The 20,014-nt window shown below is 38.1% G+C and overlaps 1 protein-coding gene across 2 annotated transcripts in view; it reads right to left on the reverse strand.

Moving 5' to 3' along the window:
* Positions 1 to 267: 267 nt before the first annotated feature.
* The window catches only part of FRMD4B (FERM domain containing 4B), a 260,670-nt gene continuing 240,923 nt past the window's right edge, over positions 268 to 20,014 (reverse strand). For both annotated transcript variants that reach the window (XM_067463466.1, XM_060766383.2), the window contains 5 exons: positions 15,100 to 15,247; positions 13,282 to 13,401; positions 9,722 to 10,533; positions 6,752 to 6,884; positions 268 to 2,395 (listed from right to left, as the gene is read on the reverse strand). In XM_067463466.1, the coding sequence (XP_067319567.1) occupies positions 2,281 to 2,395; positions 6,752 to 6,884; positions 9,722 to 10,533; positions 13,282 to 13,401; positions 15,100 to 15,247 (1,328 nt within the window). In that variant the 3' untranslated portion in view covers positions 268 to 2,280. The remainder of the gene's footprint in view (positions 2,396 to 6,751; positions 6,885 to 9,721; positions 10,534 to 13,281; positions 13,402 to 15,099; positions 15,248 to 20,014) is intronic.

Genomic DNA, 20,014 nt, shown 5'->3' on the forward strand with positions numbered 1-20,014 from the left:
CCAAACTAAGAGATCTATTAGGCCTTAAGGCAAAAAATAGATAGTTTGGGAATCTTCTTGGAGAGTTAAACTCGATGTAATAGTGTTCGATACTGGGCCTCTTCAAACAAACACAGCACTATGATTACACATAATACATACCAAAAGGAATGACAGCCATATATCTGTGCTATATATAGGTTTTGATTTTATACTGCACACAACTCAGGTAAGAGAGTGAGATGTAGAAAAGTGTAAGTAAATTAGAGCAATAAAATAGTGAAAACATTTAGTAGCATATTTGTAAGTTTATTGACCCATACAAAACCATAGGTCCTTTTAAAAAGTCAAGAGCAGTAAAAGAATAAGCAAAAAAGATATTCTTCTTTCTAAAAGGCTATACAAATATGCACAAAAAGAAATAAATTAATTTTGCTTTGATTTCCCATTTTTATTCCAAACGTTAATTCTAATAATACAAATGACTAAGGACCAGCTTAACAAATGCAAAACTTCTCTGTAGATATATATACATATCTATATATATTTGTTTGTATGCGTGTGTGTACATAACTGTGTGTGCATCTTTTTATAGAGTTCTTCTTACATGCTTTGGAATCATCAGTAAAAAAAGGTCCAAAAACTGTTTTTTCCAAAAACCTTCTATTTACAATATGAACAAGGAGTGATGCATCTGACATTTTTTGTTTAAAAAAGATCCTTGAACAGCACCATTGTATAGCATCATGAAGCATAATATGGCTGAGAAACAGGTATCTTCCTTGACAGTTTGCAAAATTACACAGATAATATAGAGCTAATTTGTTCCTACAGGTAGATGATACGAGGTAGGCTGATCCCTTTCAGATGAAACCTGAAGTTGATTGTTTATTTTCTTTTCACTGATTTAGTAAAGGTGCAATCTATCACATTGTGGCATCGGTCTGTAGAAGTCAGCCCACATGTGGAAACAGGCTTCCAATCACAGTTGAGATTCTAGAGATCCACACTATCAGCTCTCAGTCCAGTTCAAATTGTGGCCAGGACTAAATCCAGATCTTCTCCATCCTATTCTTTGTCCTCTAGTCATAAACAGTATAAACAACATTTTCAAGCCAGTGGAAGAGCAGTGGGCATGCTCTGGACCTCTTTGACTGAGGAAAGCACCAGAACCAAGTGCACCTATTTTTCAGGTAACATCTGTTTCAAAATTATAATGCCCTTTGATTTTAAGGCACCATCTTGGTTTTACTATTAAATGTATTTGCATCCATCTCAAAAGTATGAATAATACTGGCCAACACAACCACATTGATCAGTACACTGGACATCTTGTTACATTGGTAGCTCATTCTTAGGCTCACACCCAAATGAAAGAGGCTTCAAGATGGAGGAGTACCAAGTACTACAATATTACACCATCTTTCCCCCTGTAATGTATTACAGGAAAGAAAAAAAGGCAGAAAAAGGGAAACGTGGAAAATGAAAGATGCCGTTGTTTGAATCTGCCATAAAATTCTTCAAACAGGGGAACTACACTATAAAATCATTGCCTGGGAAAATGAAATATTTCCCAGAACATTTTATTGTGAAACCTGCATGCGTTCTTGCATAAATGAACAGATATCATGAAAAACCTGGTCAAGTTGAACTCTCATTGTCCAGAGAAGAACTCTTCTGTAGGCTCAGCTTTCTGTAGGCCATTGCAGCGTACAAGTGCAATTCATTCCCCCCTCCATGAGTGTTGAGAGAAAACACATTTAGCCAGCAAACCTTAAAATCCTCTTCAAACTCATTAAAAATACTGTTTAAAAGCTCAAACATCCTTCAAGTAGTTGCAGTCTCAGTCAGTCTTCTGCTCCATTTTCATCACTTTGTCCTTTTAACACGTCACAAACAGATCAAGACGATGTGCTGGCAGAAGGAACTCCAAACACTGCAATTTTCTTTCCCACTGAATTGTGCTCCTAAAATAGTCCCCACAGGAATCGCCTTAAATTTCCACCTTTTTGGAGCTTTCCAATATCAGCAACATTCCATCTTCTTAAAAACAGAGTGCCTTCCAAAAATACTTTAACCACATGTATGTAGGGAAGAAGATTTAAAACCTGGCTGCTGAGGCTCCTGCGTTATTTGTATTTTTGTGCTAGTATAGATAGGACTTTTTGCATCTTTCTTTCGCTGAGCAATTTTTATCTTTCTATGATGATGCTCCTTTTGTAAGTTGCACCACGAAGCTTATATTTATAGGAAGAGCATAAGGTGCAAGGCACATAAAGGTAATGGAAGTAGAGAGCTGGTTCACACTAAAGTCCCAGGCTTTGCATCTTCATGCCAGAACAATCTTTGCTCACTGTCTTCCAGATTGCCTTCCAATTGGTTCCGGTCACCAAGCTCATTTGTATCAGCATATGTCCTGTAAAAGAAGTATGTTCATCAATGACATAAAGATGAATTTGGATTTCAAGTGCTACCCTATTTGGTTGTCTGTTCAAAAGATCCTCTTACCCTCAATTATCCCCTTCTAACTTATCTTAAAATTAAAATCAACAAGACTGCCACTGGGGAGAGAAATTAGCCATAGTTATTCTGAATCATAATTGGAAAGCAAATCTATTATAGCAGAAAAGAGCTAGCAAGGTAACATTTCCGTAGATAACAATGTTTTAAGTGAATATGGGTTTGGGTGAGGAATCATGCATGAGGATTTAAATTATAAGTCCTGACTCCTAGCACTGGTAAATTGTAACGTTTGTAATATAATCATTTAGATAATATGTATTTACTTCTATCTCATCCCCTCCTGAAGAGTCAAGATAGGCGAAAAAAAAAAATGACTAGCATTTTGATGGTGAATCACAATGGCATGTGTTGGCATGACTGTTGTCACAACTCACTTTTTTGGTCGCTGGGGGGGGGGGGTCAGAAAACTATTCTGACAATGCAACATACTCGTAATTAGTTTAGCCCCCACAACATGGCCTTTTCCATGGCCAGAGCAGGGAGATGAGCAAGGATGCATCCAACTATCCTATTCTAGATACTACCAGCACATCAACTGTAGAGACTTCCTGAGGATTCCTGGAGGTACCTACTGATACCTGTTGAACCACATCTAGATATAAGAACATTGCTGAACTTCTGCTTGCTCATATGGATGCTCTCCAATACATAGATAAATGTCTATGTTTCTGTGAGAAGGCTGTATGGTTTGCAAATTAGTTGGGAGGAAACAGAAGAATGGAGAAACGAGCAAGTTCCCTACTTTCAATGGCTCTAGGGCCAGGATGTAGTCTGCTAAGACCCTAACCAGGGCTATATTATTTGCCTACAAGCAAAGGGACACTGTTTCTAACAAGTAAAGAAATGCTGGTGCAATGTACTTATGGTTTCATCTGGCAATATACAATCACATTTTAGTTATAAAGTGGGGGCAGGACAGAGAGAAAGCATGACCACTTGGAGGTGTTAATGGATCATAAAGCAATTGTACCACAGGAGAGTACCTCTTTTTCTGCTCATCCTTCCTCCTTAATATTTACTTTAAGCTGATTGTGTGTTCTGGGGGCTTTGGTCCACAGTTTGCCCTTTTGGTTTCATTTTGAGAGAAGGTTCCATTACACTAGATTATGATTTTCAGAGTTGATTCTTTCACTCATTCTGTTGCACAGGTCTTATTAATCTTTTATTACACTTTAGGGAGATTTTATTTTTCCCTAATCATAACTCTTCCTAATAATTTCCACCACAGGCCTAGATTTTCTTGGATGACATTTCTAGCTGGTGGATATATTTTATGAAATCTAATTTCTAAAGGCTTTTTAAAGGTTCTACTTTCAATCTCTTGAAGAGGCTCATACTTCACTACAGTATTTTACAGTTCATCATATTTTATTTCTTTCTGGCCTGATGTTTCCATCTGAATGACCTCAAAGCAATCTTCCTTGATTTGCACTCAAGTCTCCAGGGACTTTTTACCTTGAAACAGTTAGCTCAACCTTTTCTTCTTCAGTCTTTTGGTCAAAGTCCTAAATGGGCAGCAATGTAGTAAAAGTTTTAACTAGAGACCTGGTAAAGTTCAGAGGTGACTGTAGGATTTTATAAAATGCAGTTTATGCTCAATTTTGCATACTTTTTATAAAGGGGATACAGATCCTTTAATGCAAATTGTTGTCTACTTTCTCTCTCTCTCTTCTCTTTTATTTATTGTACCTTCATTCCTGTTTTCTTGTTCAGTTGCTGTGACTTAAAAATCCATGAAATGTATCATACAGGCATCTCTAGTCATTCCCTCATACTCACTGGGGTAAATGAAGAGCCACATATTTAAAGTCAGGTCACTAAATAAACACACTAAGGCTAGAATCCTATTTATGCTGACATTACTATACATTATACCAGTGTAAGGTACTTTTTGGAGCAGTGTGAGGAAGTGCAAAGAAAGAAATAAAATATGATGAAATGGCAGCTGTCCTGTTGGATCTCAGACAAACAACTTCCAATGCCATCCTCTCCTCAACTGTTGCACAACTTTGGGTCGTTTTACTCCGTCATTGCACTACTCCGTCATTGCACTATTCCCTACTTTGGCTTAGTTATTCAAGCCAACCAGAAGTGAAAGACACCGAGCTAAAAATCAGCTAGGATAGTTTACACAGCTTTGTAAGGATGCAAATGCCACCATCTCACCAGATAATGTCAGAAAACCAGCTCAGTGATAGGATGGGGAAGGAGAAAGCCAGCTAATTATAAACCAGACACAAAATGACCATGAGCACTTGCTACACTGAGCTAACCACAGTGAGCACAAGTGTATTTAAATATGACCTCATTTCTGGAAGCACAAGGAGTCCCTTTGTTCCGTTGGATAACAGGTGGAGTTAAGAGAAAGAAGGAAATAAGTTGCTGACATTGAACTAAAATCAAAGGTGGGTGAATGTAAGAGGTTCCATGGCAGCAATGAAGTGGATCACCAAGCTATAGTAGAATTGTCATGAAAACAAGGAAAAAGAGAGTGGAAATAAATTAAATAAATTAGAGTAGCAGCTATCTGAAGCCAGTAACTTGTGAATGTATTCTCTCTACATTTTATCTTACATGATGATCATCATCACGCCACTGGGCACCATAAACCATTCTATACTGTTTGTAGAAGACTATCTACAACATGCTAATATAATGTTATATCACAAAATACAACTTTTTCTTATGCACATTAGGACTCTTGTCTAGTACTTTAGGCTGATACAGCAATACAATTTATTACAATTTGATTCTTAATATATGCAGTTTCTTGATCCCCTAGATTACAGCTAGGGCTTTTGTTTAGGGCTAAGCACTGATTTGGTTTCTAATTTGCAGCATTGAAATTAATGAAGCAATTTGTGTTTTGTAAAGCATAAAATATACCAGTTTAAAGTATCCAGCATTAATGTCAGTATGTGTATATTTGTATGTGTAATAATAATAATAATAATAATAATAATAATAAACTTTATTTATAATCCACCACCATCTCCCCCAAAGGGGACTCGTGAAATAGCTGTTTGCTTTGATGCACCAGACTAGCCTAACAAAAACAATCTGATAAGATTTTTAGAAATGCATAAACAGTGAATTGATTTACATACAATGAACCTGAGAAAGGTACCATGTGAAAGTGTTATTAGTACTGCATTAAAATGTTATTGACTCCTGCAATTTGATGGAAAGCAGTCAAGAACTTGTGGTTACCAAGTGTTAGATCACAGAGGAAATACTACTAGGATCTTTAGTTTGATTACAGGAGAATATTGTTTACATAAATGGAGACTGCTAAAGATCTCAGATGAATTGACAGAAAAAAGTAGAGAAAGATATTAACTGGCGAAGAAGAGACAGATAGCAGCATGACTGGAAGTGTCAGCCTCCCACACATCAAGATAACGGTTTTGTAACTACTGTTGCTGGCTCATAAAAGTGCAGACGATGTTGGTGAAAATTAGGCTATACTAAAGATATGTTTTCCATTATGCTTGTAGTAGAAGCTGCTATGGATATAGAAATGCCTAGGGACACTGTCTCTCTGGGATGCCTTTGTGTAATACCTCAGATGTAATGCAAAGTATATGTTATGTTGTCTTCAAAATAATGTTACATGGCGGGTAATTATATTACTTGCCATATGATGTAATGAAGTAATATGTCTAGACATTTAAAATATATGTTTCTCCTTAAGAGGAGTATATATTGCTGTAAAGAATGAAATAGCCTAAAAGACTAACAGAAAGCTTGCTCAATCTTCCCTATCAAATAGGCTGAGATTCTAAGACTTAAAAATGTTTAAGTGGCTTGTTGATTGTAACTCTGCCTGGACTTTATTGTAGTTCATGAGGTTTTTTTTTTCATGTCAGGAGTGACTTGAGAAACTGCAAGTCACTTCTGATGTGAGAGAATTGGCAATCTGCAAGGACATTGCAGAGGGGATGCCCGGATGTTTTACTATCTTGTGGGAGGCTTCTCTCATGTCCCTGCATGAGAAGCTGGAGCTGACAGACAGAAGCTCACCCTGCTCCACAGATTTGAACCACCAAGCTTTCAGTCAGCACAAATTAATATTTGTGGATGAGGATAACTCACAAGTTATTGATAGAGCAAAAGTCCCACAAAGAAAAAGTACATCCTTATAAGAAATAGCTGTTCTCCACAAAGAATTATATGCTGCCAATATTATTTCAAGTGGAGGACAATAATCTTTCAAGGGAAATTAGTGGTTCTATTGTGCTCAGCTCACCTGCTCTGCAGTGTGTGGCTGCCATACATGCTCCCGTAACAGCTGTGGTAAGAGGACTGTGACAGGGTGTCATAATCTGAGACTCCAAGTGCAATCTGGTTCCGCCAATTCCCAGAAGTGTTTGCAGAAGATGCTAAAATTGGGGGCAGGGACAGAGAAAGAAAAACAAGAAAGTGAATAATTACTTTTTATATATCAACATTGTGGATTCAAGCAGAGCTCTTCCTTACACAAATATTAGGAAATGTGGTCATATTCTAAGGCTGTCTTGCCACAATCGGAGACACATGAAAGATGTGAAGCTCATGACCACAAAACTGTGAGGAACAGATCCTTGGGGCTTGCTACCACTAAGGAAAAATGCAATTAGCTAGGACTTAAATTCATGGGTAAGAATGAGATGCTCTTCCAGTTTGATTAAAGCAAGCACCTGTTGAGGTTGAGAAAAATATGTGCATAAATAAAAAAAGCACCATTTTGTCAAAGCATGCAGAGTGTAGAGAAACCAGAAATGAAAGGGTTAGGACATAAGAGAGTGCATTGCTAGAGTAGGACAGAAGTATCATGTAATTTCCGTGTGGGTTGTTTTTGAGATAAGAAAGAGTATAATATGTCTTGAATGGTCACTGTTCACTCCCTTGGGCTGTGACCACATGACTTGTAAGTTAGAACTGTACATAATGTAAAATAAAGAGGAACAAGCTGTTCTAGTAAAATGGTGTCCCTAATGGCAAAACTAAGGTATTTTTCTTAAATTGTGGGGAATATTTTCAAGCTTTGGATGATTAATGTATTGTCAAAGGCTTTCATGGCCAGAATCACTGGGTTGCCGGATGTTTTTTGGGATATATGGCCATATTCCAGAAGCATTCTCTCCTGACATTTCTCCTGCATCTACATGACAGGCATCCTCAGAGCTTGTGAGGTCACAAACTCTGAGGATGCCTGCCATAGATGCAGGAGAAACATCAGGAGAGAATGCTTCTGGAACATGGCCATACAGCTCAAAAAATGTCCAGCAACCAACTTTGGATCATTAATCCATGGATACAAAATGCATGGATTTGGAGTGCCAACTGTATCCATTTTTTAAAAAAAATTGAGAATACATAATTACAGAATAAGCATAAACCTCTTCATTGCTTTCCCTATAGACATAGAAATTCTCCAGATTTAATCATGATGACACTTACCAGGTTTTTGACTATAATCTAAATTCAGTAAGCATGTATTTTCAAGTGTTAAGTACTACAACATCTAACCTAGAAAACCACCTAGATCACAGAACTGTCATTTTTTGTCTCCCATTTTCACAATAATTAGTACTTCAGACAAATAATTACTAGGGATTCTTTGACTTTGTGTATTCACTCTGTTCCTTTCAATGGCTAGGCATATTCCATTGCTGGATAATATATATCTGTACAGGAAGGAGCATATTCATTCTGTTTAAAAATAATAAAAAAGAGGAAGTATTGTCTTTATATGTTTAAGATAACCAAGATATTGGTTGAGATCCCACCATAAGTTTTAGCATTTGAGTCATTCTCATGAACTTCTCTCATTGCGCCACAATAAGGGCTGCCTGTGTTGTTACCTTATATGGTTAAATATTGCAATAGCTATCTGGATCTGGCCATCATAGGAGACAGGATATCGGACTGGATAAGCCACCTGTGAGAGCCAATAGATTTCCCCCAACCTTCCTACACTCCTATGCATTGTTGACACCCAGGTAAACCAGTTTGACCATTCTTTCCAAAAGCAGGGTGATAAGGCTTTTAAATTACAGCTGTAGTTTTTCCTGTGTATCATCATATAATGCCACATGTAGGCTGACAGAATGTGAATAATATTAATAAAATATATTGCATATTCTGTGTAAAAAATGAAAAGTAATAGTAAGCCATGCTGACATTTATTCATTTGCATGCACACACACTTAAGCTCCTTTGAACTGTAATGAACAAAGTGAGATGGGTCTTTCTTGCCTGCTCTTATAATCTATGACAAGATGAAAATCATCTAGCCCTCTATAATTGCCTAACTGCAATTTCCAACTTTACTCATCTTTGGCTATTCTGGACAGGGCTACTTGTTGTTGCAGCTTGGCAGTGCCCATTCAATCCAATTATTAGTCACAAACAGAACCACTCTACTGACCCAAGTTGTTTTACCTGTTATACCAGCTTATTTTCCTCTAACTGGAATGGATAATTGGATTTAGGGCTATTTATTTACTATTTATTTTTAAATTTAGAAGTTTTTCTTTTCTTGAAGCAAAACTTGGGTTGGATCCCATGAAAACTCCAATGAAATGTAATGAAAAATAACAATGATACTATAGAACCTAGTGAGGGATACTACAGAATAAAAACAACATGAATAAGAATAACCAAATATGGCCATAAGCCTGCTTCAGCAGCAACAAAACTTGTCTTGGCCATTCTCCTAAAGCTTCAGAAGCATTTGGCTTACGCAGGCTGTTCCATGGCACAACACCAGAGAAACTCCTACACGGTGATCCTGCCAACCTAATCTCAGACAGTCCAGAAGGCCTGTCTGGAGGATTCCAAGGGACAGGGGGAATGACATGGAAGAAGGTGTCTCCTACAGGGCACAAGCTGTTCACTGCTTTAAAGGTTTAGGTACCTTGATGTAGACCCCAAAACTAAATGGCAGCCTATAGCATTCCATTGGAAGAACTGTAGTATGTTCTTCATAGCAAATCATTTTAAGGAGCTAGACATCTGCTTCCTGCTGTTCCTGGACACATTTCAGAGCATTTTCAAATAGACTGCAAGAAGCCAAAATGATATTGCATGAAAAAAGAACCCTGTTAGTGTTAATTAACATTTTGTTCATAATTTCAAACCTTTACCTAGATCTGAGTTGCTCTAATTCCTGCTCAAAAATTAACCAGTAGTTACTTCAATCCCATAGAGAACTGGCAAACCAACCAATAGTTACCTGAAGAGAAAGATGAAGCACGACTGCTTTGACAACATGGTACTTGTAGTCCAGCAAAGCCCAGGCTCCTCTGTGACCCTCTGTCAGTGTCAAAGCCTGCCTGCAGGCCAAGGCCGTGGTCCTTCTGCCCTGAGGCACGCTGGTACCAGTCACGAAGATGCCCAGCGACTAAGGCCTTGTGAATGTTTTTGGAGATGCTCTCTGCTTTCACAGATGGCTTCCGTGGCAGGCGCAGGGTGGCGTATGGGTTGTGTGGAACCCTTTCCATCTCATCTTCATGAAAAGACCTGAACTCCCGATAGCGGCGCTCATATCCATAGTGTGCTGATGAACGGTAAGAAGGGTTGACAGTGTACTGTCCCTCTGTGCCATTCTCATACACATAGCCCCCATTGTAGTACACATCACACTCCAAGTAAGGGGCATAGCCAGTAATGTAGCAATTGGTCGATGGTTGTCCTTGAGATTTTTGGTAGACACCACCATTACGGATATCCTTTTGGGCTAAATTTGGCATACTTCCTGAATTGGAAGCAGAAATGCTCTGTTTCTTGGATCGTCTCCTGTTCCTTGTCCGGTTGTCAAGAGTCTGGGTGGTATAATAGGGGCCTGAATTTGGGGTCACACAATAGTATTCCGCACTTGACTGGCTGGTGTAGGATGACCCATCATCTAGGATCTCTGTACTACTGCTTCTTTGGGAATTTGAAATGGTGAACACTGTCTTTTCACTGGCCAACTCAGACAAGGCATTCGTCTGGGACTCTAAGCTGCCACTCCGCTGTCTGCTGTGTTGAGGGGACCGGTCTGGCCTAGAAGAGGAGAAATGTGTGTTTGCTACAAGTTTGGCAGACAGTTATATACAAGGGCAGTATTGAATAGATAATTTTGCCTTTCAGACAATGTAGATGTAAGGTTTAAATAAGAAAAAAAAACCCTAAGAACAATTCACCAATAAAGGAGAATACTTATGGCCATATCATGGCGACCTCCTTCCCCAACCAACCATGTGCATTGAATATCATGAATCTCTAAATTTACTCCAGGTTTTTGAGGAAGTGGGTTGCAATCCATTAAGCTCAAGTGACAGTAGAAAAAACAAGTCTTAAAAAGCCACAACATCAATTGTTGCAATAGACACTGTGGCATCTTCTTCCTTAGCATTTATCCAAAGGAAATCCAGAAAGGAATAGAATGTTAAAGAACATCCAAATGTAGTAAGACCCATACTCTGCAATGCACCAAAATAAACCAGTGTGTATACATGCAATTGGATATATATTTTTTAAAGAAAATGGTGGGTGGCACTCTGTTAATGTCCTATTTACAAATAAGTTACTTATGTGTGTGCATCTCTTTCTTTTGGACTGGATAAAGGGGCTCTTCTCCAGTCCTTCGGCAATCTCAGCAAAGACTGCTTCTGCATACTAGAGAGGAGAGGAGAGAGGAGGCAACCCACTATCAGGGAATGTGAATGATCAGTTGAGATCCAAAAATGGGAAATAAAGTATTCCCACCCACATGAACTATTGAACTAAAGAACATGCTTCTTATATATAATGTTGTGATGGGCTTTCAAAGGCAAAGAAAAGGCATCAAAAGCTGACATGATCCATCTAGAGACAAACAACTACAAGACGGATATTCCTCAGGGTTTATATCAAATCCGTGAATTTGACATGAAAAATAACGCTGAATGTCAGCACTGAGCTTTCTGCAGAAATGTTTGAGCTAGGTACTTTTCAAAAAGAGCCGAGCTTTAATCACAGTGCAAACGACTGCCAATGTTTCACCAACTTCTTGCTTTCTTTCCACAGAGAATGCATTCCAAAAGGGGGCTCAAGCCAACTTTTCATTTGGCAGAAGGTGCTTTTTTTGGAGGGGGGCGGATGTTGTGGCCGGAGAAGAAACAGAAAAACCTAAAAGCTGTTATAGCCTTACATTTGCAAATAATAAGTGTATATGTATATTTTAAAAAACAATGCATGTGAATGAATAAGATCAGGTGCTAGAAGTTCCTGTTTTGGAAAAATAAAGTTTTCAATATGGTCTATATTAAGTCTAATTTACAGCATTCCATCACCCTCTACAACATGTTCTTCAACCAGATGACCTCCATATGTTTTGGAGTGGGACATTAACTAGCCTTCTTCACTGGCCATGCTGGCTTTGACTGATAATAACTGCAGTCCAAAACTACCAAAGGAAGGCCACATTAAAACTATAAAGAAATAAATATTGGATATTCTAGAAAGATTAAAAAAGCTGGGACAATGCACAGTTATGATCTTTATTCTCAAGGGAATCAAGACCTGTTAATATTGGTAGACCTTTAGATCAGTGTTTCTCAACCTTTCGAATGTTGCGACCCCTTAAAACACTTCTTCATGTTATGGTGACCCCCAACCATAACATTATTTTTGTTGCTTCTTCATAACTGTCATTTTGCTACTGTTGTGAATTGCAATGTAAATATATGCAGGATGTATTTTTATTCACTGGACCAAATTTGGCACATATACTCATTATGCCCAAATTTGAATACTGGTGGGGTTGGGGGGAATTGCTTTTGTCATTTGGGAGTTGTAGTTGCTGGGATTTATAGTTAACCTAGAATCAAAGAGCATTCTGAACTCCACCAACAATGGAATTGAACCAAACTTGGCACACAGAACTCCCATGACCAACAGAAAATACTAGAAGGGTTAAGTGGGCATTGACCTTGAGTTATGGAGTTGTAGTTCACCTACATCCAGAGAGCACTATGGACTCAAACAATAATGGATGTGGACAAAACTTGGCATGAATACTCAATATGCCCAAATGTGAACACTGGTGGAGTTTGGGGGAGAATAGAGCTTGACATTTGGGAGTTGTAGTTGCTGGGATTTATAATTCACCTACAATCAAAGAGAATTCTGAACCCCATGAATGATAGAATTGGGCCAAACTTCCCACACAGAACCCCCATGACCAACAGATGGTCATTGGTGACCCTTCTGACACCCCCTGGCGACCCTTCCAGGTGTCCCGACCCCCAGGTTGAGAAACGCTGCTTTAGATAGTCGGCCCAGTGATATCAGTAACATCTAGCTACTAAAGTCCTTTTCAAAGTAATTAGTTAATGTAAATAATGTAAGAACAAAGTGCTGTTAATTTTTCTATGGTCATATATGTCATCAGCAAGGAAGTTTGATGGATAAAATAAAGCTAAGTACAAAAGAATGAAGTATGTTTACACGTCACTGAAAAAAAACTGTAACTGATTATTTACAATAGCATAGGCAAGATGTAACTCACATAAGCCATAAACCCAAATAGACTCAAAACATAAAAATATCTCAAAACATCTCTAAGAGGTTCTCATATTTTTCTATTGAACTCACTCATTCTACCCTTTAGGGTTAGGGGACAATATTGCCTGGCTAATGCTCCAGACACACACACCAAGTAAAATATACAAAGGAATCTAGAAAATTTGGAAGAGTCCCCCCAACACTCAGAAAACATAGGGCAAAACACTTTGGCATTTGCAGGTAGAAAGAAGGAAATCAATGTACCTTAAATGCGTGCTACTGTATGCATTCCGTGTGAGAACTGGCGTTGTGGGCATACTTCTTCCACCATGCGACTGTCTTTCTACAGTGCGGTATGGACTGCTATGTGTTGACAATGGATCTCTGCGATTATAAATACAGGAATGAGGTCAGAATTCCAATGTCCCCAATAAGATGCAAAGCAGTTGGCATTATTTGCCTATACCCTGGAAGTGCAGGTTTTGTAGAATGCAAGAGTAGATTGTAATAAGCAAGAACCAGTTATACAAATTTCATAAAGGAGAACAACACACTACTTAGTTAATGGAAGAGCTATTAAACTGAGAACTAAAAGGAGGAAAACTCCAAAAGACAAAAGAAAGGGGAAATTAATTAGGATTAACGCAGTATTGGACCTTTTTTTGGAATGACAGTGAAAGTTCACAAAATAGTATTAAACATAGATGTTGAGTATTGCTTATCCAGCATAAATGGGCCAGCAGAACGTTGGATAATAAGAACGGATGGAGGAAAAGCCTATTAAACATCAAATTACGTTACGTTTTTTCCAAATTAAGCCAACAAGTGAACAAGTTTCCAAATTAAGACAACGAGTCAACAGAAAAAGCAGTTCAATACACGGTAATGTTATGTAGGAATTACTGCATTTACGAATTTAGCACCAAAACATCACAATGTATTGAAACAGCTGTGGATCCGTGTAGGAGGTAAACTGCATTGGATATTACAGAATGTTGGATGACCGAAGGTTGGATAAGCAAGACTCTACTGTATTATAGTTTCATGCAATGCAAAATGTGAAAACGGCATCTCCCAAACGATGATGACCATTGAAAAGTGGTTCTCAGCGGTGCTTAAGTGAATTCACATATATATTGTTTGCATGCAGCTCCTTTATTTCTTCAGGAGCTGTTCGGTAAGACAGTAACTTTTTCTGCAGCATCTTTCCAGGAGACATTACAGATTGAAGTGAGAAGGGAAAGTGAAAATAATGTGGATGGAGACACTTTGCATATTGCCCAGAATCAAGAATTTTGAACTTTTTTTCTCTAGACCCACAAATCATGTCACCTTTGTTTTAATTCTCTTCTTTTTTTCCCCCTCCAACGAAGTAATCAACTAAGGAAGCTCCATAGTAATATTATAAACATTTGCATCCAATTCTCAAGTGAAAGCTAAGAGACAAGAAACTACTCTATAAACAGAAATGATATAAATGTATCACAAGTCACTCGCATGCTTTTTCCTGTAGCAGAAACTACTATCATTGCAGGCAATTCCCGAGTTACAAGCATCTGACTTACAAATGACTCATAGTCAAGAACAGGGGTGAGACAACAGGAAATGAGAGAAATCTACCCCTTGGAAGGGAAATTCAAAAGAGTTGCCATGGGGAAAAGGTGTCTCCACTGAAGCTTTCTCACCAATCCTTGTTTCCACAACAAGCCCAATTTTTCAAAATCCAATTATCACAGAGACGGAAAGTGAGGCAAAATCTTCTGAATAGAGGAACAGACAGCAAAACAAACACCACAGGGGTTTTAACCCTCCCTATGCTATCCAAAACTAAAAAAGATGCAATTTTGACAGGAGTTACACTTAAAAAATGTACTTGATCTGACTTACATACAAATTCAACTTAAAAACAAACCTACAGAACCTATCTTGTTTGTAACTTTGGAACTGCCTGTAAATAAATAATAGCCACATTAAAAACAGAGCACTTTAAATTGGACAACAGAGGACATAACTCTTAAAAGCAAAGCCAAGCAAACAGGAACACAGTGAATGCATTTCTTGGCAATGTCAAATGTTGTGTACCTGGAGTGCCTGGATTCCAAGAGCTGCTCATTCATGGAAGACTTCCTGAGATGCAGTCTCTCTATCCCAAGGGATTTGGGTGGTGGAGTTTTTGGAGAAAGTGGCACAGAGTTTATTCTTTGGCCTGGCACAGTGAGGGAATCATTGCCTATTTAAAGAAAACACAGTTTTGTCTTGGAAGATAGTAGGAGTACATCTTTGTGAAAACTGAGTTAAGTGAGCTTGTCACTTCAAGCTAACTTAACCATGAAAGGTCACTTGTTATGAAGCTTTTGGATATACAGAATAGTTAAAAAATCACAAGGAAAATACATGTTTCACGGTCTGCATAAGAATTTTTAATAAAAATAACAGAGAATTACACAATTAAATGTTTTAAGTGTTCCCATGAATTCTGTTATCGTACCATCTGTATTTATTTACTGTTTTTGTATACTGCTTTTCTCACCCCCTGCAAGGACTCAAAGTAGTTTCCGGCATAGTCATGGCAAAATGTAATGCCAACTTACATGAAAAACCAAAACATAAAATCAAACAATAACATATAATTGTGAATTAAACTATTAAAACCATATTAAACCATAAAACATAAGCAACATTTAGACATTAAGACACAGTATTAAAACATATTAATATAAACATTAAAATCACATAATCAAAAATTGTAATCCGAGGCCATTCCAAGTGTCAATTGCACATAATCCTTATTCATTTCTTGCATTGCTTACTAACCCAAGGCTTAGTCCCACAGCCATGTCTTTGCTTTTTCTGAAGGCCAAGAGGGATGGCGCTGATCTAATTTCACTGGGGAGGGAGTTCCAAAGCTGAGGGGCCACCACCGAGAAGGTCCTGTCTCTCATCCCTACCAACTGCACATGTGAGGGAGGTGGGAACAAGAGCAGGGCCTCCCCAGATCTTAATCTCCTAGATGGTTCATAAAGGGAGATGTGTTTGGACAAGTAAACTGGGCCGGAACTGTTTAAGGCTTTATAGGCTAAAGCCAGCACTTTGAACTGGGCTCGGTAGCAAACAGGCAGCATATGTGGTCTGTTTATCCTAAATTATATTCTTAAGATCTTATCAAGGCAAACACAGCAGTGTCACTACTCTGTAAATGTATACTGGCATACTATATTGTCAGCAAATGTCCATACTAAAGAGCCAAGCAATGCATTACTTGCATACAGAACTACAACAGCAAAACACGGTCTGATTCCTTATCTTTTAAGGAATCAGACAATGATATAAAGGACAGGCATTAATATAAAATCACAATAATCCAGGTGTTAAAAATCTCATTAATCTTCTTCAGAGATTTAGCAACTAAGTTTACGTAAAATATTTCTTTTTAAATAACTAAGTGGTTTTTATATTTAGCAATTCCTGTTTTAAACAGTGGCAGCTTATGGAGAAACCCCCAAAATGTTGTGAAGGCCTCCCTGCAAGCCACCATTGATTTTAAGTAAACTATTTCATCTCCCAAAAGAAGGCCTCTCTGATTCCTACAGAACAGATTCTTGAATTCCTTAGTCTTAAAGCTACCAACTGCTCATAAATAAGTCTTTTGGATCTACTCTGGCATTCCTGAAGCCAGACAGAACCAAGATAACATAGATTATGTAGAACCTTTCTAGGACTGAGCAAAACATTAGCATGTTTAATGTAGCATGTTTGCATTCAGATGTGCATTTAGATGTAAAGGGCAAGAAAAAGCAAGCTAGAAAGCAAGCCATGTGAAAGACGGGGTTAAGGTTTGCATTTCCTTGGATGCCTGGCTGGGACTGTAGGAGATTGAAAGCAAATGGCTCATGGAAAGCAGTTGGTTCTGCTTATTCTCAAACAGTTGTATTTTAATTCTTTTTACAAAAAGAACAACAGCTGTGAGAAGCAGAGCAATCAGAGCGAAGGGCTAGAATCCTCCTACTGATCTGGAGTATATGTCTTAAGAAAAAAATAACTAACTTCAGCTTGAACTCATTATTATTATTATTATTATTATTATTATTATTATATTTATACTCTTCTTTATGCACATGATTTTATGAATAATAATAGTTAAAAGAGAAAGAGAATTTTATAGGAGATGTGCTTTGCATGGTGTGGTCCTCCACTGGTAACGCTTCCGAGGTTTTATTACTACGGCAATTTTGTCTTAAACAATATATCAAGAAGAGAAGGCAGAATAACTACAGAGTTCCTTGTAACTGGAAGTATAATAAAAAATCATGCCTGAAATCTACATAATACGTATAAATGTTCAGCACTGGTTTCTCATTTATAAGATTCTTCTTTGGGGGAGGGAAAACTTTACAACCCTACTAGATAGAGCTAGCTGAAGATATTTTACTTCCTGAGCTGAATGATAAGAACACACAAACCCAAAGACCTTCCCCACATTACACCTACAGACACTAATGGTTGGAAATCTCCAGTCATTGAGCCAGTGAAACCACTCCAAGTTTGAGTTTGAACTTTAAAGAGGCTATCCAAAGCACAGGATTTAACTCCTAAAATGGATCCAGCACCTTGGATACTTTTTCTAAAGTTGGGATGAAAACCCAAGAGTCGAGTCATTGTCTCATGGCAGAGCCCTGGAGTGGATTCATTGTTCACACTGGAATCACCAGCCTCCATGGCCTACAGAAGTCAACTAATCCAAGAGGTGAACCTTACTTTAAAAGTGATGACAGAACAGAGCCTTCCACATGAGGATAGCTACCTAAGAATTTCAGGGAATGTTGCCCAAAACGCAGAGCTCTATCCACCCACATGAAAGTAAAGGTCAGGAGCCATTGCTTCTCCATACAACCCCAGCATCTGCAGCCTTAGTCTGCTTAGTGGAAAGGTGAACCCTGTTATTAAGATACATTGGAACCCTTTCATTATTTACTGTGTCTAGATCTCCTTTGGTTTCTGTTTTGCTTTCTCTAACTCTTTTGTGAACATTTTGAAAGCTAGTGTGCTATCACCAAACAACAACTAAACAGATATAGATGGAAGTCCATTTCTGGTTTTATAAAATGGGGATTTTTAAAAAATGTTAAACAGCACAGAGCCCCAAATAAAGTTTCAATTATGACTTCCAGGAGAGGTTAGCCATAAAAGAGGTGGTCTAAGGAGCCTGAAGAGAGCAAGGATTGCAACAAGAGTCTTGAAAGGCTATATGTAGTCCCCAGGCTGTATTTTGCCTTTCTAAAATACACTTTCCAAGGAGTCTGTTGGACCCCAATAGCAGATTAATGTAAAAATGGAGGAGGATAACATCTTCAAGGCACAGGTTTTTTTTTACAAATGTAATCCTTCTGTATTTAACGTGTTGTTGAAGGGTTTCAGGGCTGGAATCACTGAATTTATTTATCTGTATTTATCCTTTGGCTGTTTATATCTATCTTCTGTTCCATTTGCTATTTGGCCTTGCAATGTTAGGTGTCCTGAAAACATAATTTGATGCCGTGCTGGTTGAAGGATTATGTAATATTTCCAAACCTGGCAGTACAGAGGTTGTGATAACAATAAATGCCCCCAAGCGAGTGCAAGTGAGTTCAATATAACCCATGGATAAGATGAAGGCCATTTCATGAAGAGGAGAAAGTGCAAACACTGCCTAGGGAACCAACCTCTCCTGGTCACTGCCATTTTTCCACTCAGACATTAAAAAAAAAACCCAGAACAGCACCACTAGCTGCTTTGAGTCCCCTTTGAAGGAGATAAAGCAGGGTATAAATAAATACAGTAGTAGTAGTAGTAGTAGTAACAACAACAACAACAACAACAACAACAAGAAAGGATCTGTGATTATTTTAGCTTTTCCAACGACAGACTAAGATATCACCTTTACCACTTGACTCAGAGAAGGAATAGCTCATTTTTTTGATAAAAAGGTTATGATACAGTATTTGCATTAGCTTATGGATACATCAATTCAGTTTTTTTTATCTATTTTCTGCCTCAAATTTCTAAACTTATTCATAAGTATGTGCAGTAGTTTGGTTGAATCAAAAGCCAGTGCAGATAAGGTATCTGATTCATTCCAATACTGCTAGATACAGAAGCCTTGCTCTTTGAGCTGACCAATCAGAAAAGTGGTTGCCAGATCAAAATTAAGGGATACTTGACATTGTAGGTGCATGAATATAAAAGTTGAACATTTATGCTTCAGTACAGTAATAATTAGATAATGGGAAGGGAGGGGAGGAGGGCGTTTCCTGAAGGCTAATGACTAGCTGAAGGTGTATGCGGCTAAACCCAGCCCATTGTTAGCTTGCAGGAAATACCCAACCCAGATGCCATTACAGCAATTAAATAAATCTTGGGAATCCTAAAAAGAAATAAATGATTATTTGCAAATGTGTTAAGTGGTGACTTATATCTCTCATAAGTAACTGTATTAGCAAGTCAGCACTCTTCCTTTTACTGAATTAGCAGGGTTTGGGGGGGGGGGGGCAGTCACAGAGGGACTTAAATCAAAATTTAGTTCAGAATTAAAATAATATTCACTTTCTATAACTGTTCAAAGCTTCAAATTCGCAAGATAAAGTGAAAATGGTGATAGCAGAGGAACCCGAATGATCTCATTTTTGCAGTATAGAATATATACAAATAATAAAAAATATCAGTGAAATTTTTGGGTTTTGCCTATTACTGCCTCCCTTCATGCCTGCCTTCAGTACATGATGAAGCGGTTAAGCTTGAAAAATACTGAGTTTAGATTCTTTGTAATGGCAATTGGGCCAAATTATGTGTGTGATTAATGGAAGGGAAGAACCAACTTCAGTGAGATTCAGCAGCTGCCCAGGTCCTACTCACTAATCTAATAATGCACATAAAGCATTGCCTTCCTGTTTCACCATGTGCTTTCAAATGACAGGTGGAGGAGGAAATGTCCCTAGACCAGTGACTAGACCTCATGTCATTG

The sequence above is a fragment of the Anolis sagrei genome, chromosome 2, assembly GCF_037176765.1.
Source record: "Anolis sagrei isolate rAnoSag1 chromosome 2, rAnoSag1.mat, whole genome shotgun sequence".
NCBI classification, from domain to species: Eukaryota; Metazoa; Chordata; class Lepidosauria; order Squamata; family Dactyloidae; genus Anolis; species Anolis sagrei.